The sequence below is a fragment of the Clytia hemisphaerica genome, unplaced genomic scaffold (assembly GCF_902728285.1).
Source record: "Clytia hemisphaerica strain Z4C2 unplaced genomic scaffold, Clytia hemisphaerica genome assembly, whole genome shotgun sequence".
Lineage (NCBI taxonomy): Eukaryota > Metazoa > Cnidaria > Hydrozoa > Leptothecata > Clytiidae > Clytia > Clytia hemisphaerica.
This window is the reverse complement of record NW_027104271.1, coordinates 169,318-192,616: the sequence shown is the minus strand read 5'-3', so window position 1 is coordinate 192,616 and position 23,299 is coordinate 169,318. Positions and strand designations below refer to the sequence as shown.

The window sequence follows — 23,299 nt, the reverse complement described above, 5'->3', positions numbered from 1 at the left end:
ATTGAGAGAAAACTTTCAGAGATGGCTCAGCTAAGCAAAAATCAGCGTGTATGGATTTGTCTGGAATACGCCAGAACAAATAACGCTTCCGAGGTTCTTAGGCGATGGCTTAGGCGATGGCGTCGTCATTGGCCTAATATTCCACCTACAACAATTCGAGCTTTTCTGAATCATTCCGGTAAAAGACTTTTTTGACTGTTTTTTATAATGACTTTTGACTTTATACCTCCATATCTCGATAACTACTTTCCCAAAATTAAAAAATGATACATCAAAATTTAAGTTTGCCTTTCCTCTTTACCATGAAAAAAGAATTTAGTTAAAATTCAATTTCTTTCGGACACAGTTACCCTCCAAACTCTTATACTTTTTCGTGGGTCACCCGGTACTTTTGACGTTTTTTGACTGTTTTTTATAATGACTTTTGGCTTTATACCTCCATATCTCGGTAACTACTTTCCCAAAATTAAAAAATGATACATCAAAATTTAAGTTTGCCTTTCCTCTTTACCATGAAAAAAGAACTTAGTTAAAATTCAATTTCTTTCGGACACAGTTACCCTCCAAACTCTTATACTTTTTCGTGGGTCACCCGGTATAATTATTAAACTATCAACTGAGCTCCCGTAAAAAAATATTTGAAAACGTTTATATCCTTATAGACAGAAAATTAGTTTTTCTTTCTCTCCAGTTTCCTTTTTGTAGTATCTATACCGTCTATAGAGTACCTGTAATTAGGATAGAATAATAATCGGTCTCTACAAATCGATTCCTACTAGACCTACTTTCAGCAAAGATAGCGCATTATTTTGCTTCACCTGTCGTTGCTTGGGAAATACAGAGTAGCTCTATCTAGTGTTTAATATAAGATATCTGTGGAAAAAACCCCATGAAAAATAAGATCCGGGGGGGGGGCAAGCTTACCATAATCAATAATTTTGACTTCACCAGTGATTGTCATTAGAATGTTCGGTCCTTTGATGTCACGATGCATCACTTTATTCTTGTGTAAATAGTGTATCCCCTGAAATGAGAAATTGAAAAGTTTCATATCTAGTGAAATGAGTTTAAAAACAATCAAGTTTTGCGATTGATTTACCGATCCTTCCAAAGATATAGTACTCTCAGGAGGGTTTTTTTCTTTATAAGCAACCAGGCTGCTAAGGCTCGAATTACAGAGATTCGAATTATAGAAATTATTTTAAGGAGGATTCTCTTTGGTGGGGACTGAAAACAATTAGCATTATAAAATTATTCGAATAATAGAAGCGAGAGTTTACTGCAGTAGTGAAGTCACTTACTTGTAAAGTTTGATGTAGTATATACTTGATGATTCCTTCATCTAAACGATTGTTGTTTCGGATAACATGTTTCGCCAACTCACTGACTGAACGACCTTCGCAATACTGAAAGAAGGAAATACAAAGACAACAATAATGGAAAATAGTCCTTGATTTTCAAAGTCAATGAATTAATGACAAAAAATCCTTTTCTTTCTCCCAAAGGAAAATCTGATCGGATTCGGTCCATTCCCCTGGCAGATTCTGATACTCTGCGCATGGTACGCAAAGATTTATAAAGCCCGAAGGGCTAGATGCCGTGCTTTGGCTGAAAAGTGTGCCGTGGTTAGGTAGGAAAGATCCTACCTAGGTTACGTGACATTATAATAGAATTTCAGTGCTTGACCAATCAGAAGCTTCGCACAATATTTTTTTTGACATTCAATTTTTTTTGCCTGCGATGGCTTAAAGCACGAAATCTAGCCCTTCGGGCTTTATAAATCTGCAATGGCTAAACTCTAAATATCAGGCTCCGCTAGGGAATCTGCTCAGGTGACGGACCGCTTTAATTTAATCCACAATCAGTGACTAAATATGTGGCAATTTCTTGAAAAATCCCTCACCCCCTAATATCAGTGTTGATGTGAGCTTTTTCTGAGCATGGTGGCAACCTTTCCACCCATCAACATTGATACTAGGGAGGGGGGAGGGAGTTCTTGCCACAATATTTAGTCACAGATTGCAGATTTGGGATGAATTTTAAATGAGCTTTTGAGTGCGGTGATTGGCTGACGCAAAACAATTGCACCAAAATCAACTAGCAATCATATACATAAGCATTAGAACCCAGTCGCTTCCGTTTTTGCTTTAAAGCAAAAGGAACTCAGTTTTCATTATTTTGGCTGAACAACCAAGTCAGATCATCACATTGGCCACATACTTTAGAACATAGCGTGTTGTATGCAGAATGGATGATAGGCGTACAAACTTTCGCGAAATTTACTTTCGCGAATTCGAGGAAAAAATATTTTTCGCGAGCATAAAGCTTCGGGAATTGGATGATTCAAATGAAAATTTTCACCAAAAAATGGCTTAAAAGTGATGTAAATACTCCTTGAATTTGATTAAAACTGGTATTCTATGAATTCAAGGACGCCTTTAAGGCATAAAAATGCAACAATTACTAATTTTGATTTTGATTTGGAAGCTTTATAGATTTTCAACAGGAATTTTTCGCAAGCATAAATTTTCGCGAATCACCTTGTTAAGAATTTTCAAATGCATTTACTTTTGCGAAAAAGGCCAGTTTCTGCTCGCGAAAGTTTGTACGCCTAAAGTATGTTACGAGATTAACTGAACAAGTACCTACCTCCATGACAAGCCATATTTGGGTGGGTTGCATTTGAGCATCAGTGAATAGATACGTTCCGTAATAACTAACAACATTCGGATGATGTGAAAATCGTTTAAGAATTTCCATTTCATTCTGAAGTTCATCCAATTTCGATGGATGGTTTTCGACTACTTTGACTGCAGCATATTCTTGCTTCTTATTCACAGCTTTGTGAACCTTAAAGGAAAAAAAAGGAAGGGTTTTTTTTGTGAAACACTACACGAGGGGCACTCAATTTCAAAACGACCATATTTGCGGCCCAAAATTAGGCCTTTAAAATTGGATCCTTACAGTGCAGAGAAGATTTAACACAATTTGAGTCAAATCGGGCGAAAAAACCTACAAAAATCTCAAAAATAGCTTTTAAATCCGTTAAAACGAATTGAATTTTGTATCAAATGCCTCAAAACTTGGCGTTTTTTATCGACACAAACAAATGCAAACATTGAAAGTTCATATCTCTACGAACCTGCGTAAAAGGGCCCATAAGACCTGATAAGACAAAAAAAGTTAAAAAACAAGTACAGTCGACGCTCTCTAATTCGACATTTTACTATCCGATACGCTCTATTATTCGACCATATTGAAAGTCCCCGTCAACTTATAAACGACGCTCTACTATTCGATTCGCTCCCTTATTCGATGAAAATCCTGCTCCCCTTGAAAATCGAATAAGAGAGCGTCAACTGTACAAAAAGTACTTTAGAAAACGAGGAGTTAAGTTAGTTATATTTACCTCTCCATAAGTCCCTTCACCGATGATTTGAACTAACTCCCATTTTCCGTTCAATCGAGATAAACCATGGATGAAGGCTGAACTTTGCATAAACGAACTCATCTTTCATATAGTGAATGTAATACCAATGGAAACTTTTAGCGATGGTATTTTAGTAAATTTACCAAGCAAATCCATTACTATAAAGTAAATTTTAAAGTTTTTGATAGTTAAATAATCGTGAATAATAAGTTAAGATAAATCTCTCTGTACTTAAATTTGAATAAAATATTTTTCCCTCAGCTGGGGAAAAAATTTCTGTGATTTCTGTGATTCAAACTCTTCTCTAATTTGAAGAAAGCAGGTCCTTTGAAGATCGAATTAGAGAGAGTTGATTGTTATGAATCAGTTATTTCAATGGGATAAAATTTCGCAGGGATTAAATTTCACGGTTGAGCTCATCCGCGAAATTTTAAGATTTCGCAGGGACCTTTGATTCTGTGGATGAATTTTATCCCATTAAAGTATATAGTCAAATTTTAAGCCCTTTGAGTTAAATTTTATGACATAAAATAAAAAATTCGAACAAACCTGAAAATGATGATCATCAAGAAAAAAACATAATTTCTCGTTACTTTTTCTCTCTAATGAAAAACTATATAACTGTAAAACCACCAGAATTCTAAATGAATTCAGGGAAAATTGAATTATTCATTGATTATATATCGGAATATTTCCGTCCCATCCTTATTCAGAAATTTCATGTATACTAAATTTAAAATTCTCAAATCAATAAGCAATATTACTTTTTTAAGCAATGCATCAATACATAAAAATAAAGCAACGCTATATTTATCCTGACAACGAATTAGATTGTGAAAATAAAATCAGCCTCAATAATATATAGTCTGGCAACCAAAATATCTTAGTTTACAAATCAACATTAGGGTGGTTCAAATCAAAATCCCTTAGGTAGGAAACAGAATTTAAAAACCGAAAAGAGTACCTTCGACACAAGTACATTTTCTCTTATGGCAGCTACGGCTGGGAGTAATAGGAAAGTTGGAATTGGCGGCTGCTAATTAGCGGTCAGAGAGGAAAAAAATATTTTTCTCAATCAGTGGTTCGGACCTACACTTTAATCCTATCTATTAGAAGGGTGTCGAAATGGCAATAATTTCAAAATGAGGCAAGTGATGTTAAGTGATGTTCGCAACGTAATTTATGAAAAGGTCTATTAGATGAGGGATGCCGATATTAGACCAACTATACACTATAACGATTGAAATGAAAGAAAGTTTAAGGGTGTAAAAAGTGATGTACTGTAACGGCTGATTGTTCGCACAAATTTACTCAAATTTGGCTAATTTTTCTCTGCGCTGTAAATGGTCAAACTTTGTTACCCTAGTTTTTGTCTGCACGAACGGTAGTTTTATGATTGAGTCCTTTTCAATCCAAGAATATTTACAATATTTACACATTCATTCTCTCAATTAAAATATCATATTCACTTTTTCTTCGAAAATTTCGCTGTATTCAATATATCACTCAACTTTTTCTGGAACCCGTACAACGAAATCTCATTTTTCACTTGATTTAACATCCTATTGAACTGTCTCTTAGCGTTTAAATTATTCCACATTTTATAAGTGTTTCTATGGTCATTCAATTCTGGATTTTTACTCATGGATATACATTTCCCAGTGCCCCAGTAATCAATACAAAAAGAGGCTGGACCACAACATTGTTCATCATGTCCTGCATCACAAAGTGAGTTTTCCGGTAAGCAAGAATTGATACCGTTAATATGGGGATACAGTTGAGATTGTCTAGTTTTCGGTTGTGTCCAGAACTGTTGAGGAGGATAATTTGAATATGGTGTCATCTGTGGAGGGTGTTGTTGTACGGATTGGAAAGTCTGTACATTATACGATGGCTTGTAATTTGGTTGAGTGGCCTGAGTGTTTGGTTGGGTAGCATGGCTTTGTGGGTTGACAAAAGGATGAGGCTTAATTCCTGGTGTTGCATACATGGATTGCTTTTTATGTAGATCATTCATGAAGTGAGCTTGGATTTCGCCAGGTTTGATATTTATACTACCAACCTAAAACCAATCAAAAATTGAGCTGATTATACCATGTGCCTTAATTGTATAGTAGCGCTAAACACTCCTCTGTCAGGAAGGGTTAAAAGGTAACGAATTCAAAAAAATAGCTGAAATGCGCATTTATCTTTGAAAAGGTTTGCAACTGATCGAGAAAACGAAAGTTGTCTTGTACTCATTTTAAATCTAATAGTAATAAAAAAATGTTTAAAAAAATTACGGTTGAGAATAAAGATCTAGGCTCTAAGTCCAGTCTTTTAGGCCTTACTCTTACTTACACCCGAAACGTAGGAATATATGTATGCAGAGCCTACATAAACATAGAACTTTCTAATGGATGACCAAATTACTCAACCAGATTAATAAAATAATTGATACTACGATCAGCAGTTTAAAAAACGACAAGTAAATAACCGTAATAACCTTTTTGAAAAGCTTTCCATCTTTCGCTAGCATCGTATCTTTATTTCCATTTGATGGTCTATACATATAACCTAGAAGTCTTTGTCGATTGTCCGCATTCATATTAAGCATTTCATGTGGTCTCATGGCGTCTCTCAAAAACTTCATCCAAACAGGATTAGAATCCAGTCTCCTATTATCATTATATCCCCTCCATTGATTGGTCATTTTCGATAGGTCGCTAAGCAACGAATTTCCTTTATACATGTTAGCTAATTTTCGAATATTTTTATGAATCTCGATATGATCACGCTTGAAAATCTCTTGCATTGAAGTTTTTCTTGGGGTATGAAATCTTGAAGTGAAAAATTGAATTTCATTTCTAGGTCTATTTGATCTTTGAATGTTTGAAGCCGTAGGAACGTAACTTCGCTTACGTTCAGCGACGTTTAACGTTACGCCGTCACGGAAGAATTTCACGAAGCGTACGGCTTGTTCCCGAGCAAGTGTTTTAGAAATCGGTTTCCTTCTGTTACTATTAACGGAGTCCAAAAATTTCAATGTCTCTTTGTTTTGCAATTTTGGAAGGAAATTCAATGTCCCGGGATCGACAGTCTTTTCGACTGTAGACTTTTTACTTTTTAATGGTTCACTGCGTGAAGATTCAACTCCAGCAAGGCTTTTGAAAATTGTGTTTTGAGCTCCATTCTTCACAGATATATCTGTATTTGATTGCTCATTTAATGGAAATATGGAGTTCTGTAAACTATCATGTTCCGTTAAGTCTGGTGGTGTATTTGACTCAGAATCACCAGGTAGCTCAGAATCACCAGAACCTGAAATACCATACGAATCTAAAGAAGTTGTATCCATGCCTGTTGATTCAACTGATTGAGCATCAGTACCAGAGACCTTCCCAGGGGTCAGTTCATGCAATTCATTTGCTAGAAAACCAGAACCGTAACCATGATTTATAGAGTCGACCTTCGTCGAATTTTCGTCATCACCAGAAAAATGTTGTACGGTAAAAGTTTCAGTTTTAGATAAATTGTTTAGTACTGTTTGCAATATAGAATCTAGAGTATCTGCTTGTCGTCTATCAATATCTCCAGAAAAGTTCTGCACAAGAAAACCATCTTCTTTAGTGGAGTTGTTCTGTTGAATGTCACTACTGGAGCTGGCATTACTACCAGGCCCTACATGGTTGATTTGGAATCGTTTCGTAATGAGGTCATCTAAATCATGCTCTTCTCCAATATCACCGAATTGGTTAACGCAAAATGATAGCTTAAAAAGGAAAACAAGTAAAAAATTATGCCTAAAGTCCTGAGAAATTTAGCTAATTTGTTGTCACTGTCTATAAAAATCAAAGACGCTGCGATGTATTGTAAGTTTTATTTCGATGTAATCAATTTTAAGACATTAGATTTGTCATTCAAAGGAAAAAATTATTTATTGAAATCGAGCTCTCTCTCCTTAAAACTGAAAATTCAACCACTGACAAGGACATCAAATTCCAACTTTTGATTTAGGTAAATACTAAATAATATTAAAAGAAAGAGTTTTCAGAGTATTTCTACAGTACCTTGGAGAGAAGTGCCAGTGATATGCAAAATTTCCAGAATCTGAAAAACATATTCCACACCTAATCAAAATCTACACTACTTCATTTACTGCTTTACCAATATCCACAATTCTGTTCAGTTTGTTTTTGTTAGCATTGTTCGTTGGTGTTTCACTGCAGCTTTGGTTAACCAACTTAAACAATGTTTCTATTTGTGTTGAAAATCATTCAACTATGAGCACATTCCATTTCTTAACATTGTCGGCCTTGTCAAACCATTGATTTATCAGTCATCTTAGATCACGGCTTGCAATGACCATAAAGGAGCTGCATTAATTCCACCAAGCCAATGATGAGTTTATGTGATATTCGGATGGCGGATTGGCGGCCGCCCACGCTAAAGCTCTAAAGGAGCGAAGAGGAATGATAGTCAGCCTTTGATGTGCCGCATCCCCAGTCGGGTTCAACTACTCTTACGCGTTAAGGTAAAAATATTTCGGTTGGACCCGCCAATCCCCGAAAAAGAGGGCTGGGTTACTAGACCTCCCGCTGCAAAATCCTTGACGCGGTTTGGCAAAATTCCGTAATCTAAACCTTCTAGATGTTGAAAATTGTCCCGACCTTTAGAGCTTTAACGTGTCGGATGAAAATTTCTGCATCTAGGTGCCAGATAAATGATAAGTAATTAAAGCTTGCTTATCTTAGAAGAGAAAGTTAAGTCAAAATAATTTGTGGATAATCCAAGTCAGAACATCGAGAATAAAAGAAATAGCTAAAAAATTGTAAATCAAAAAAAGTTGATTGGATTAGAAAATTTCCAATTGTGAAGACAATTTTATGAAAGATTTTGATGAATAAAGCTAAAACAGTTTCGCCGAAAGCACTTTTTTGTAAATTAATTCATTTGATTATATATTTGTCAATAGTCGAACGTGCGCAACGCACTGGGCTCAACTTCAGTGGCTTCAAATCATTCATAGGCCCAATTGTAGACCCCCAGATATTTACCCAATGAACAAGTGTGCCAAATTTCAAACAAATCCGATCATTTTGGAGGCCTGTAGACTGCTCCAAAGCTTTAGCCTCGTTTTGGCAAAAAACTCGTTCCCAGGCCCCAAAAATCAAAATTTTTGAAAAATGCAAAAAGCACCCCCAGATATTCCCCCAAGGAACAAGTGTGCAAAATTTCAGCCAAATCGAACAATTTTTGAAGTCTCCAGGCTACCTCAAAGTTTTAGCCTCGTTTTGGCGAAAAACTCGTGCCTAGGCCCCAAAAATCAAAATTTTCAAAAAAAGAAAAAAACACCCCCAGATATTCACACAAGGAACAAGTGTGCAAAATTTCAGCCAAATCCAAGCATTTTTGAAGTCTCCAGGCTGCCCTAAAATTTTAGCCTCGTTTTGGCGAAAAACTCGTCCCTAGGCCCAAAAATCAAAATTTTCAAAAAGAGAAAAAAACACCCCCAGATATTCACCCAAGGAACAAGTGTGCAAAATTTCAGCCAAATCCAAGCATTTTTGAAGACTACAGGCTGCCCTAAAGTTTTTGTGACAGACAGACAGACACACACACACACAGACAGACATTGTCAAATTGTAGCTCAACTGAAGTTGAGAATATTATTAGTATTCAAAGAAATCTATATACAAGGACGAAGGTAAAAATTGACAAAACACTAAACACTACATTGGGATTCGATACAACCACAGCAATACAAGAATCTTCTACATTGACAATGCGGCAGATTTTTTACCAGAACTCAAGGGGTAAATGTTACAGATTGCAAAACCAAAGCAATATAATTATAAATACTTCCCTTAAAAATGACTTAGAAATTCTAGATACGTAATGAGAAATTAATTGGTAATTACGACGACAGCATTTACTCTTCTTCTCCTTCACTTTCACTTTCGCTTTCCATTTCTTCATCTTCGTCTTCGACTTCACTGAAAACCAGAAAAAAATGGGAGACATTATTAGTACTTCAAGGTTTTTTATAAGAACAAACTATATAAGAACATAGGGCCAAAATCTTAAGAACAAGTTAAGAACATTTTAAGGCTTTGCGAAATCTAAAACACCCATTATTTTAGGGAATCACATAAAAATACCCACAAACAGGTGAAAAACTGGTTAAGAACATTTTTAGGCTTACAACTTAAAAAGAGTTAAGAACATCTGAGGTCTCTAAAATTTTGTATGTTCTTATAAAAACATGTATCATATTTGTTTTAATGTAAAATGATAATTCCTATGAGTTATGGAAATATGCCACGCTGTAACTTAATTCAATAAAAATTATAAAAATTAACTAGCGGTTTTAAGCACGTTGAAAAGATATTCAAGAGTGGAATATTACCAAATAGAGAAAAATTTAATAATCTGGTAAATGAAGATGGTTTCGTTGATATAACGAGAAAGTGAAGCTAACTGGTAATTTTTATTTTGTTATCTGTAAAGCCTTAGCTGAGGTGTATATTTGAATAACATGCCAATTATGTTCGCATTAAACTGAACATGCTAAAGCATTGCTTTCGATTCATGGACATTGTCAGAGTTTCCGCGAAAGTACATTGTAGTTTACTTATGTTCACAATGTAAAATTTTATAAACCGTTACTTCGATAAAAAGAACTTACACTGTAGAAGCTTTTGGATTTACACGAAAATCAACACTTGCAGAACTATGAAAATGAGAACGGAAAATAATCGCGGTAAAGTGATTTGTAAAAGGTTCATCTCGAATTTATACAAGGGAAATCAGACTCACGTAAAGAGAAAGATAACATCTATGACTAGGTATCAGATCATTACTTTTAGAATTGATGTAACATTCCGTTCAAATCAATGTGCTCTACCTTATTGGAACTAATTTTCGTGGGAATTAATTTTAGTGTTTAAAGTTCAATTTTTTTAGTAATCAATTCTAACCCGCAAAGTACAATTTTTTCCAATTTTATCGAAAAATTTGAAAAATCCCTAGGAAAATAAAAGAAATTTGTCCAAAAAAGGGCAAAACCGCGAAAATTAAAATTAAAACCCGCGAAATGCTATTTTTCCGATTTTTTCTTCCGATCGCTAATATTAGTTCCTGCTAAAATTAGTTCCAATAATATTCCAAATCGTTTGATTACATATCTAACCACTGGCAAATCCAAGTCGTTTCCATAGAAATTATGAAAAGACGTGTGTCATGAAGATCATGGATTAACCAGGGGGGGGGGTTAATGACATGTTCATGACACACGTCTTTCAAGCTTGCTATTCATTAAAACTCTTTTAACACGGTTTAGTAGACTTGGAGTGTTAGTCTTTTACCTGACGCGCGAATCTTGTATTTTCGATCGTTTTGATTTGGATGCAATTTTTTCACTCGAAGAAGACAACTTATGTTTGTTGGGTGGAAGTTCTAAAACAATGACGAAATTATAAAATTGCATTCAGCCTTTGACGAATAGAAATTATTATTATTAGATTACTAAATGGAAAGGAAAGTAGGATTTTTATGAAGTTTTAAGTCTAATGAATCACCCTTAAAAATTCTAAATTGATAGCTTGAAGATATAACGAAGAATAACAGACGTGCAAGCATTTTGGGGTTCACAAGGCAGCTTTCTGACTAACAAAAATCAACGTTTGACAATTTACGGTCCTAAAGATGTTTTTCCACTAACGGCTCAAGCTAACAGTATTGATGTAACTTTTGATAACACAATGAATAGCCCAAACTTTGCATATAATTTTTGGATGAAAAGAGACACTGCTGCACGTTAATCAAATACAAAATATATATAGGAGAAAAATCGTTAAATCTTGTAACAAAAGATAATGGAGATTAGAATCAAACACGCGGATAGATAGAAGAAAAAGAAAAGCTTTTACCATTCTCAGTATCCGTCAAAGTTTTATCGGCATCAGTGTCGGTCAATGTGTTATTTCGCGCACCACTATCGAGATCAGCAATCGGTGTACTATTGGCTTCTACTGCTGGTGGAACGGTAGCATCTTGACTTTCTTGTCCAGTTGATGACATACTACCTGTTATGCAAAAGTTGAAAGTGAAATTCTGATACTATGCAATACATTACACGTATGCATTCTAAAGGCAATGGCTAGGAGAATCAGCCTAGGTCAGCGGACCGCTTTGATATTTTTCATCCAGTTTCGGGATGAATATTAAATAAGCTTTCGAATGCGGCAAAACAATTGTAAAAAAATCAAACGTCAGAAACAAACATATAGAACCCAAGCGCTTTCACTTTCGCTTTCATTTTCGCTTTCATTCTAAAGCAAAACGCAAAGCTGTATTGATTGTTTCTGAAAATTTTCTGAACAACCAGGTCAAATTGTCACACATCACTTTAGAACGGAGCGTGGTGTACGTGGGATCAATGATCTGTAATGGGATTGATTTAATGACAACCCATTTTTTGCGACAATAAGTTTGTCGATTTGACAAAAAGACACAGCAAAGTATGTATGTATGTAATAGTTTATTTCAAGTTGACGAACAGGTAGCAACAAAGGCTAATAAAAGTCAAAGCTACTTATACAATTTGTAAGGTGATTACAAAAAGCCGACACCGTCAAGGTCCGGCAGTTTCTGCACGGGCTTGATGTATGCATCTACTGCTTAAAAAAAACTGTTTAAACTGCTTAATATAAGGGGCAAACAAAGATTTACCTCCTCCGTCTATCAAAAGGCGTTCTAGAGTGCTCTGGAATTTTTCGATCGACTTTTTAGCTACGCGATTCCCTTCAAATACCTGAAAAATAATAAAGATAGCAATCAACCAAGTAATGAATATGTCGATATAGAAATGACACAGTGGAGTCCCCATAAGTCGAACAAGCACGGAAAACACAAATTTCGAGTCATGGAGTCAGGTTTGTAAGGTTTGCAATGCTATCTGAAGGGACACAATGTTGTTTCAACGTTTATCTAACGTTCACAACGTCCATATAACGTTAGATGAACGTTGAAACAACGTTGCTACCTGAAGGGACGGGGAAACTTGTTCGAGTTATAGAGGCTCGAATTAAGAGGCTCAACTGAAATGTTAAAACTCCGAAGTTTCCTTAAAAAGATAAGTGATACTGTGAGTTTTTTTGAACAGTATATTACCTCTGTTATCTGGCTTGACAATTCGATAAGATCGCGAATAGTTGCCACATTCTTTGGACAGATTGCTAATTGAGTGAGCGTTTTGCAAAATAATTTGACATCTGGATCTTCAGGGTCGGAAAGAATTTCATTGGCTAATCGCATTGCTAGTGAATCGTGAACATGTGTTTCCTGTTAAAAAAAGAAACTGAGATGAATAAAGTTGGATTGGTTTGGCCATTTTATTGTGTATCCATTCAGGAGGTGGACGAACATTTCCAGAGGGTAATCTGGAAAGTATTTCCAGGGGGCTCTACAGGAGTACTTTTTATTTTCCAGTGGGTAATTTTTAATCTAAAACTTTCAGGGGGTAAGGACTGATTTTAATTCGTCCACCGTCACTTAAAAATTTCGCCATTTTTCCAAGGAATATCCACACATTTTTAAGAATATTTTTTGACTTGAAAAAGTTCGTCCAGCCACCAGTACGGGAATTTAATGAAGCAATTCATTGTGCTAGGGGGACATAAAAACATCTGCTGAGAAGCCAAGACTCGTCACCGACAGCAAAAAATTGAAATTTCTAATCAATGAATTAATTGCTTCGCAGATATTAACCTAAGAAACGAATTTCAAAATTTCGGCCAAGTATAGACGGACCACATATCGAGCAAAGTATAAAAGACTTTTCGAACGATAAAAATTCAAACATCCCATAGAAAGTTACAAGATATGTTTTTTTAGTCTAAACTCCAACCATTTTTGTCAGTCTCCAGGTTGTCCAAAGTTATGGCAGACAGACAGACAGACAGACAGCCGACATCAAATATTATCACCATCGTTTACACTGAAATTGAGAATCTTGTATGTCCTATGAACAATAGTACAAAGAAAAGCTTACCAGCGTGTTGAGTAAATTATTCTGTGAAGTGTCGGTGGTCACGTTGAATTGTACCAAATTTCGAACATCAGTCAATTGGATCAAAAGATCTACAACATTCGTGACGTCAACACGACTCAATGGTGAAGAGGTCGGTGCGTTCAACAAAGTTTTAAGAACAGGTAAAAAGGTCTCTTCGTAAATCTCTTGATGTGATCTATAGTCAATGAAAAGAAAAGAAGAATTGGGCAATTGATTTGAATATTCCTGCTGCATCATAGTCCGGGGGGTAACTAGGGTTGGCGGATGAGGGGAATGTCCGGACGGGACCTACGAAACCGACTCTTAGAGACTTTTTCTTCCATTCGAAAAAAAATCCTACCCTTCGAGGTAACCAAAAAATTGTGAATTTTCCGACCCTTTGAAATGTGAAAAAAACGATCCTTATTTCAAAGAGTTCTTTCTTTTAAAGAACTTATTTAGGTGATACGTTGACCGACTTATAAACAATTAAAAATAACAATCAGTTTACCTATTCTCAAAGGAGAAGAGTGGAAGAAACACGCCAATACAATGACGTAATTTGATGTCGTCCTCTGTGATTGGATTATACCATAACAAGATCAAACGCGTCAAAATCTTTGCGCTCACGATTCGTCCAGAGATCAGTAATTTAGCCATCCCTTCTGCGACTGATGTACGTAAATCTGGACTCTACAAAGGAATACGAACGTAAAACATCAAATTGTTACAATGACAGCAATGAATAAAATTTAAAAAAAACTTCTGTTCTCTGAGGCTGGGATCAATTGAGAAATAGTCCCCTATTTCGAAAAATAAAACGATTGTTTTTTGGGCAAAAGTTTGAAGACAAGAAATTAATCACTCTATATAACATGACAGAACTAGATTTTCCATTTGTGTAAGAGAGCAGATTTTTATGACACTATATGACAATAATTATCTATTCATAATATAAATAGATAACTACTACTGTGTCATTAAGATATGGTCTCCTACACAAATTTCGTGCCTCTCGTCTACGCAATAAAGTTGTTCTACGGTCTTTGACCCAATCTTACCTCCCCTTCAAGAAACATGACCATAATTTCGAGTACACTTTCTGCAGCATTGCCAGCATTACTTTTCTGTTCTTCAGGTGGTGTTTCTTCAATAATTGTTGGCTCTTCATTTTCACCTTCTTCTTCTTCAATATTTGTTTTGTTCCCTTCCGTTTCTTCTTGTTCTTCTTGTGAAACCATTGTAGTGTCTTCTTCATTGTTTGATTCTTAAAAAAAAGACGACCAATAGGCATTTTCATAAATTACTTTGAGCGCAACGACTGCCTTGTTTTGAAAACATTACAAGTGTTAATTTTAAATGATAGAGTAAACTTATTATGAACTCGACTCTGGGAATAAACTAACGCAAAGCAATATTTTGGAAATGATTTAGGTGTTGCTCATGACATAATTTATGAAACAATCAATGATTGTATAACATGCTTGGTAGGAGTAAGTTTATTAGGATCAAAACCTATCCAAACGATTTCATTAACATAGACACAATAGACGTGATCCAAATTTACACTTTACAGTGTTTCTTTCGTGCTTCAAGCCAAACATTCCATATGACCTTATTGAAGTCGTTAAATACCCAAAGGCATTGACGTGCTTAGATATACAATTGTTTTGCATCATCCAATCCTTGGTAATAAACGCTTATCCTTATAGCGTACAAGTTATGATTAGCAAGCATAACCATATGTCCGCGGTATTGAGGCATGATAAAGAGAGATGAAAATAATCAACACAGGCCTGCTTCTGAGTTACCACATTTGAAAGCATCCTTTGTTTCTTCATGAAGCGAGGATCGTGAAAATTTTGTACTGCATTGAGAAAATATGATACCTTCATTCTTCTTGCTGTTGGGCTGTTCGGTATTGAAAGCTTCTAGACCATACATGAGGAACAAATCAAATATCGTGTTGACAGATGTGATTTGTAATAATTCTTGATCCACTTGGGCAACCTAACAATCATAATGAAAAATATTTTGAAGAGCTTAGCCATTTTTGAAAAGTTTTTAGAGTAGATTATCAAGGTATTTGGCTGTGTCCTTTACAAGATTGTCTAATCAAAGAGCTTTTTAAGGTTGCCAAGGTTTCTCTGACTATATTTTAGCAGATTTTCGAGGTTTATTAACTGTGTCTTTTTCAAGGCTTAAAAACACTCAAATTTTATCATAATAATGATTGAGACTTTTAATTAGATAATTTTTCAGTTCCCTTTAATTTACGAGCGAGAAAAACCCAAAAGATTTTTTTAAGATAACTGCAGAAAAAACCCAAGAGCCAAAAACTGATAAACATGAGCTAAGAAAGTGATGCTCAATGAATTTTCAAGGTTTTTCGAAGAAAATCCTTTATCACTCAAGGTTGGAAAGTTTTCATTTACAAGGTTTTCAAGGGCCCGAAGACACAATGTAATAGACCTTATCGGAGTTTTTTATTTTTCTAAAAAAGCGATGCATTGTGGGATTGTTTCGAGTGTATTACAATAGAATTCCCTCGAGGAATTCCGAAGAGATTTCTATTGTAATACACTCGAAACAATCTCACAATGCATCACTTTTTTAGAAAAATAAAAAACTCCGATAAGGTCTATTATAGTGTTATCGTGGCGATGGTGGATAAGTGGAAAGTGAACTGTAAAATTCTCCAGCATAATCAACACCATAGAAATAAGTAAGACAAACAAACCTGAAGGAAGAGGACAAGGTGTTGTGCAGCAAAATCTTTGCTGATCAACGAAATATGACCAAGACATTTGATGGCTTCATTACGAATGAATGGATCTTCATTTTTTATGCCTTCGAAAATCTAAAAAAAGAAGAATAAAAGTTGGTTTTAGTATGAACAAGCATCTGAAAATATTCATGCTAAATGGAAGCTTTCTTTCATTTTATTCTGAAATATTGGTGAAGCAAAACCTTTTTATGTGACGTAGATAAAAGTTGAATATCTCAGCCCCGATTGTTTCATTTTAAGTCTAGTGGACTCTCAAATGCAAAACTAATAAAATGATGGCAAAAAAAAAGTTTTTTTAATCTTTTGAGCATGGATTTGATCAAAAAAAGGCTGAAACCATATGATTCTTGTTGCCTACTCACCAACTCGTCTTTCAAGGTTAGGAGAGTTGATGACTTAGCCAAATGAGCAGATTTTCTGACATGGTAGAGCATCGAAGACGCAACTGTCATACATTTTAACATCGTTTCAGGGTCATCCTAAAATAAAAAAAACAAAGATTTGAAACTTTTCCGGGAAAACAGAAGTAATTTCCATACAAAATAATCACAAAAGTTTTCTCATAATTATTGCTGGTTGCACTAACTAAAAGTCTTGAATTTCTTAAAATCTAGATGGATCGGAAAGTGAAGATCTAAAAAATTCGAGGCTGTAGACTTCCTCTTTATCGATGAGCGACTAACGTGCTATTTCCATTGTGATATTTTAAACTTACCTAAGTTCTGGGATGAAATTACACTTTTTCAACTTATACAGTTAAAGATATATGTAAAAAACTTATAAAGACCTTCCTCAGGGGCTCCTCAGCTATACAAAGTCAATATTATTATTTTTTCGATTTTGGAAAAAACAAGGTCGGTCGGACCCATTCGGACCCGTAGAACAATAAATTAATTTGGTCTCATCTAGTTGAAAACTTCCTAGAATACTTGCTTTGTTAAGTTTCCAATGATAGCCGAACGAAAAAAAAAGTCCGTAACCTTTTCCACGCGTTGAGGTTCATTGATTTTGCCCATGTTCATTTCATCTAACAAACTTTCTTTTTCTTTTTCATGTGACGTCATCTGCTCTTTCAATACTGCAGCTTGATGAAAATCATTAGACTTGACAGCGTTGTCAAGATCTTCTTGGCATTCATTAATTGCAACTCTGATCCTTGCAAGCTAGGTAAGAAAAGAAATCATATTTAAGATAAGTGATAAGTGGAATACTTAGTGATAAGTTTACTTAGGAAATCCTTTGAGAAATGAAGACTTACTTACACGGACTTCGAAGCTGAAGGGGTCGCTGTAATTCTTTAATTTAAACTGCGATTCAAACGATTCATAACGCTAAACCCAAAGAACCCTGCTTTTTTTGTACTCTTTTAGAATGGAAAAAAGAACAGATTTGTAGGCGATATTTTACATGAATAATTCTATTATCTTATACATATAGACAAACTTTCGATTTTTTAACGGGACCAACGGCCAGCCGAAGCGATTAATTATGAAATGAGCAGAAAATTGGAAGGGATTTATATTGTAATCCTTAAAGGGTTGTTTCAAAGAATTTGGGAAAAGTTTTCTTGCTTGGTTGTTGACGATGGGCAATCTCAACTCATCTGAAGAAAATTCTCACAGAATTAAGTGTGAACCCTCAGAGGTCTAAAGTCTAGGTTAAAACATCAAAATAAGTGTTTTAAGCACCTTCAGTTCATTTCTTCGGTTGTTCTCCTTCATAGCTGTAGTGACCACTTGAACAAGAGGTTGTTTGATGTCTGCAATAGTTTCCACAAGGTCTGTGACGAATTTATTCTCGTCACTTTCAGCATTGATGTATCTTTCAACCAAAACTGATGCCAAGGAGAGAGGCATGGTTTCTGCAACCAATAAATCATGCACCAAAGACTTCAAATTCTTCCTGAATTTTTTTTTAATGAAGAGACATAAGGATGCATGAAAAATGATGGTCACGACAATCTTACATCGACGATAAGTAACAGTTAAGTAGCGTAATTTGAAAACAGTTTCGATAAAATCATTGCTTTGAAAAGTTTGATTAAATTTGATTAATTAGCACAATGAATACAACGAGGCCTTTCCACAGAAACACTAAGTCAAAAAGATACTTGTCTTTCATCCAAAAAATTTTCAAAACGCTGCAGACATTATGTGGCTAACCTATTACATTCAAGCTAAACATATTTTTTTTACCTTCCCACTTCATCAGAGAAATCAAGGAGCCCAGCAATTTTCAAGAGGTATTCCAAAATGAACTCTTGGGTTCCACTTTCATCTCCGTTGAATGCTGTGATGATGGCAGAATCGATGAAATTCCTTTCTGCATACCTAATGGACAAAAGTATATATCCAGTTGCCGAAACACATTGAGCAAAGCCCCCAGCCCGATTAACTTTGGCTCTTTTTCGTATTGCAGTGGAAAAGGGCAAGCAAGAAAGTTTTTGTCATAATTTACATACCCACGAGTCATCCTCGCTCCCCTGAATACTTAAAAAATATGAACTATGGCGGATTGGCTTCCAGTTCCATCAATTCATGTGGCGTAGTTTCAGTGATATCTATTATTTCAGTAAATCTCATTTAGTAATTCTTCTCAAACGCTCAATCTATGAGAGGAAACTCTCAACCAAATTATAAAAACATTCAAACAAAAATTATATTTTCCCCACCATAAACATTGCGATTAATTCACAATTCTGCAAAAAACATGGTTGGTATGAGATTTGATGAAAACTTACAATTTAATATATTCGCAAAAGTTGGTCAATTCTGGCAGCAACTGTTGAAGCATCAGTTCACCATTTTCACCCATCCCAATCAAATGTTTGCACAACATGTACCAAAAATAACTGATCTCTGGTGTCAGCTTATCAAATGTCACAAGTTTAACTGGACCGTTTGTCTCTTCACCCAAGTCTTTGACCAGTTTGATATACTCTTGGAGCTTTTCGGGTAAGGCCTCTGCAAATTATAAAAACGTTTTTTTGTCATTTTTGGAATCAAAATTTTTAATTCTTTAAAAATAAACCAAAGTATAGGTATAACTTACACAAAGTCATAGTCATGATCCAATTGGGAAAAATCTATCAGAAAACAGGTCAACATAACAAAAGCCAAGTGACGTTGATAAGCACTCTTTTCTTGCAGTAGACCATCCCACCGAAGTTGAGTTACATGGCTAGCAAACGTTTAATTAAAACTTTGCTTTAGAATACTCTGGCTAATAGTAAAAAGAGTGAACAGTATTTTTATCAATTCCTACTTAATTTATTATAGATTATAGTATTACCTTTCAAGATGTAATCAATTAGATTCTCAGCGCATTCCACAGATTCTTCAAGATCGATTGCTTCCAATAATTTGAAGATGTCTTGATTGTAAGATCGTAACCAGGCTTTCACCATCTGACCACAGGCTTGTTTCACAGCATTGGAACGATCTTTCAGCCCCACAGACAATAACTTAACACGTTGAGCAATAGTGAAAGCTCGAATGGATACTTTCTCAGCAAGTGTCAGAAATGCACTTTTCCGGTTGGAATCTTTGACGTCTCTTGTACGACCTGTCATGATGAAATCCACATGGAAAAATCAGAAAATAATCAAAGAATATCAGCCAGGAAACAAAAAAGATTTCATGTATGTATGTAAATTAGTAAAAGCTAAAAAAATCTTTTAATTGCGTTTTAAAAAAGCACATCATTTCCATTTTAGGTTAGGTCAGGTCAACGATATACTATACACAAGCTACTTCTTACATAATACAAGTTATGATACACAAATAGGGTGATCAGCCAAAGTTTTTATTAAGTAAGCACAAACAGTAAAAGGCTATGTTAATAATGTATGTCTCTTGAAGTTCCCTAAATAATCATTTAAAATTTTGAACGAATCATAAGAGCAACATAAAAAGCTATCAGACGTGTAACCAAAAACCAAAATAAAACTTAACACATTGTTTTAACAACAAATGAGATAAATGAGATAAATAGGATCCTTACCAATGACGTAAGGTAATGTTTTCCTTGATAAAGCTATATTGGCCACGATGGTTCGCCTGACATCTGCATTGCCATCAGTTCTCATAGAATGCAAGAAAGCATCAATAACTGGACATTCTTCGTCTTCAGGGTCTTGCAAACGAACCAGGGCTAGTACTGCTTGAATGCGGATACGAGGTGATCTATCTTTGATTCGAATCATCATACATTCATAAATACTGTCACTAAGATCTTCATCTGAAAGGTTAATAAGAATAAAAAATGTACTATTGCTTTGTGTTGTATTGTAATGTAAAATGTGTTAAAAGTGTATTTACTTCTGAAGCATGGAATGCACCCCCCCCCCCCGGAGCTTAGGGGGGCTAAACCATTTTTGCTTGATTGGGGGCTGTATTTTTCAAAAAATACTGGGGGCTGGTTTGCTAGGGGGGAGGCTGAATGTTGTGTAATAGAATTGGGGGCAGAGATGATAGGTTACATATATTTTAAATTATGTTAAAAATCTATGCTGTGGTGAAGGTTTCAACCCTCTTGAAAATTTTTTTAGCCTGCGGCGCAATAAATTTATTGCGTATTTTCATGCAAAATTTCTTTGATATTTTGCTTTGTGAAAGTGGGGGCTATGTTTCAAGAATTTAGCCGAGGGGCTATTTTCCTTAGCCTCCCCCCCTGAAAAATGCTGGGGGCTGAACCCCTCTACTATGCTTCTATAGGGGAGTTTCAAATTATATTCAAATCCCCCCAAAGGCATTTTTAGCTAATTTAGTCCAAAATGTTGTCAAGAATTTTTTGAGATATAAAGGAGAAACCATGAACATATAAATGACTGGACATCTAGCTTCGTTGTCGCCTGTATTTCAAAATTGATATGAAAAATCCGACAATATTCCGTCAGAATTTTATTTCTTTGAATTATTTAGGTAAAAGGATTAATAGAGCTTTAACATTAGTCCCAATTCACAAAAAAAATTATTCTCAATATTTTTTCACAAGTTTGCAATATATTTTACCAGCACTTTCACCTCTAAAATGCAGAATTTCAACTGCGTGTATACTTTTGAATCACTTTTGTCACTCCAATAATTTTTATGACTTGAAAAAAAATAGCTTGCCAAATTTGAGAGCCTGTGTCATATGAATATCAAAATTTGAATGTGACACTCTCTAAAATTTTGACACTTTTAAGTCAAAATTTAGAAATATTGGTAGGAGTTTTGACAAGCTGACGACAATTTTTCCTCTGTTATCAATTATCATATAGATTAAAAGACTTGAAAAGAGTAGAACAACAGAGACTTTTGTCGAAGTTTTGACGTTGTTAGCAAGGTATTCCTAAGAGGTATATCATCAAAATTTATTGTTTCACTTTATGTTTTTAACGAGGCGACAACGAAGCAGCGCTTTCTACAAAAAAAACAAAGGAGATGGATGTCCAGTCATTTATATGTTCATGGAGAAACTGAGTAAACCAAATTTAAGTGAGCAAACTAACTAAGAATGAACGCAGTATATTAATACAATATCAACCCGTGGTCAGCAACTGGTAATGAATTTACGAGGAATATTTTTTCTTGGCGCATGTTATTAGGCTACATTTTACAACTAAATCAAACTGAGAAAAATTTCACCGAAACTCCAGAGACATTTTCCTAAGTCTCTAGAGTGCAAACTATTTTTAGCAATCAAATAGCTTAACTATATTGACGTTACCTTATCCCATCAATGCAAGGATATCTTACATTTTTCACAGGAGAACTCCTAAACTTGTGTTTTTGATACCGTCCTCAAGAAGAGATTTTCTTTTATTTTCTTTACCAGTCTCCAAAGGGTACAAAAGAAATGACTAGCAAGCAATCACAGCCATCCTTACCTATCATGGCATCTTCTCCCATGCAATTCAAGATCTTATTGATGAGTTGGCAACACCGATATCGAACAGCTTTATCTCTTGAGTTATGATTTTGTACCAAAAATTTCAAGATGTTTGCTAAGAAGACTTCTGTGACGTCATCTTCCAGCTCACTTGCCATGGAATCTCCTTCCTTGAAAAATAGTGAATGATTTCAATTTCATTTTGAAACATCAAAATATTTTTCTTTGATGACGCAATGAGATTTCTTCATTATAACAAAATAAGAAAGGGTGTGCAAGTTAAAAAAAGACTATACAACACTTTTTAACTTTTTAATGTGTATACTTTCCTTTTAGCAAATCAATGGCAATGCAGTGAATCAAAATATTTTGAGCCTACCCAACAAAAATAAAAATTTACCTTTGCTTCTTTCTGTTTCTTGATAGTTGCAAAAGTAGTGAAAGCAGCAGCAAACTCCATCACTCTCTCAACACACGTTGCAGCATTATAAAAAACCATGGCTTTTTGTAGATGATTGATGAAGCCAGCATAAAAAGCATCCTCGTTGTTGTTCTTTTGGATATCTTCCATCATATTGCACAGCTTGGATGCTACAACTCCATCTTGAGCCATGTTAAAAAGCTTCCGCATTTCCGATACAAGATTGTCTGCCATATCTATTTTATTTTGAAAACAATATTTCAATTACTAAAAGAGATAAAATAAGAAATAATAATAAACAGTTATATCGGTGGCTGACCTGAAAAATCTAAACAATTTTAGGCAGTTTAGAGATGGTTTTCACTAGAGACATATGGAAGGAGGGAGGATAATTAAATCATCTGTTAACTCTATTTGCATAATAATGCCATCAACACTCATGTTCAGTCCAGCAATTTATCATTGGTTTACTAGCAAAATTTAGAAACTCCACATAATTATGTGGAAGTACTTTAAATGGTGAAAAAAACATGAAATTCTGTACAGATGATCCTTTAGGGGGTCTACTTAATTTTGCCATCTGATCACCCATCAAGCAACATTTGAAGTTTCAAATTTTTGGGTCTGTTTAAAAGCGAGATTTTGAAGGGTTGCTAAAATAATACTTTTGACTTATTTATTTGAAAAGATTCAAACAAGAAGTTAAGGCATGAAAATGGTCTATTACTGTTATCACACTTGCAAACCTTTGAG

At 35.0% G+C, this 23,299-nt stretch overlaps 3 protein-coding genes across 3 annotated transcripts in view; all 3 read right to left on the bottom strand.

Moving 5' to 3' along the window:
• LOC136816678 (myosin-IIIb-like) overlaps window positions 1-4,049 on the bottom strand; it is a 39,951-nt gene extending 35,902 nt beyond the window's left edge. Inside the window, exons 1-5 of the mRNA XM_067073003.1 lie at window positions 3,980-4,049; window positions 3,410-3,588; window positions 2,650-2,850; window positions 1,302-1,406; window positions 925-1,024 (exon numbers count right to left, since the gene is read on the bottom strand). Coding sequence (XP_066929104.1) covers window positions 925-1,024; window positions 1,302-1,406; window positions 2,650-2,850; window positions 3,410-3,511 — 508 coding nt within the window. The 5' untranslated portion in view covers window positions 3,512-3,588; window positions 3,980-4,049. The remainder of the gene's footprint in view (window positions 1-924; window positions 1,025-1,301; window positions 1,407-2,649; window positions 2,851-3,409; window positions 3,589-3,979) is intronic.
• Window positions 4,050-4,368: 319 nt separating this feature from the next.
• LOC136816677 (uncharacterized) lies at window positions 4,369-7,682 on the bottom strand. Its single transcript, XM_067073002.1, has 3 exons — window positions 7,480-7,682; window positions 5,916-7,181; window positions 4,369-5,492 (listed from the first exon to the last, which is right to left on the bottom strand). The coding sequence occupies exons 1-3, from the start codon at window positions 7,528-7,530 to the stop codon at window positions 4,896-4,898; spliced, it is 1,914 nt and encodes a 637-aa protein (XP_066929103.1). The 5' UTR covers window positions 7,531-7,682; the 3' UTR covers window positions 4,369-4,895.
• A 1,499-nt stretch (window positions 7,683-9,181) lies between these two features.
• The window catches only part of LOC136816675 (condensin complex subunit 3-like), a 177,505-nt gene continuing 163,387 nt past the window's right edge, over window positions 9,182-23,299 (bottom strand). Inside the window, exons 2-21 of the mRNA XM_067073000.1 lie at window positions 22,526-22,813; window positions 22,124-22,295; window positions 20,254-20,490; window positions 19,543-19,815; window positions 18,992-19,214; window positions 18,447-18,581; window positions 17,940-18,153; window positions 17,232-17,414; window positions 16,614-16,730; window positions 16,204-16,323; window positions 15,353-15,473; window positions 14,525-14,730; window positions 13,975-14,156; window positions 13,464-13,659; window positions 12,584-12,754; window positions 12,143-12,224; window positions 11,341-11,496; window positions 10,777-10,867; window positions 10,098-10,142; window positions 9,182-9,405 (exon numbers count right to left, since the gene is read on the bottom strand). Of these exons, the coding sequence (XP_066929101.1) occupies window positions 9,342-9,405; window positions 10,098-10,142; window positions 10,777-10,867; window positions 11,341-11,496; window positions 12,143-12,224; window positions 12,584-12,754; window positions 13,464-13,659; window positions 13,975-14,156; window positions 14,525-14,730; window positions 15,353-15,473; window positions 16,204-16,323; window positions 16,614-16,730; window positions 17,232-17,414; window positions 17,940-18,153; window positions 18,447-18,581; window positions 18,992-19,214; window positions 19,543-19,815; window positions 20,254-20,490; window positions 22,124-22,295; window positions 22,526-22,780 (3,243 nt within the window). The 5' untranslated portion in view covers window positions 22,781-22,813 and the 3' untranslated portion in view covers window positions 9,182-9,341. The remainder of the gene's footprint in view (window positions 9,406-10,097; window positions 10,143-10,776; window positions 10,868-11,340; window positions 11,497-12,142; window positions 12,225-12,583; window positions 12,755-13,463; window positions 13,660-13,974; window positions 14,157-14,524; window positions 14,731-15,352; window positions 15,474-16,203; window positions 16,324-16,613; window positions 16,731-17,231; window positions 17,415-17,939; window positions 18,154-18,446; window positions 18,582-18,991; window positions 19,215-19,542; window positions 19,816-20,253; window positions 20,491-22,123; window positions 22,296-22,525; window positions 22,814-23,299) is intronic.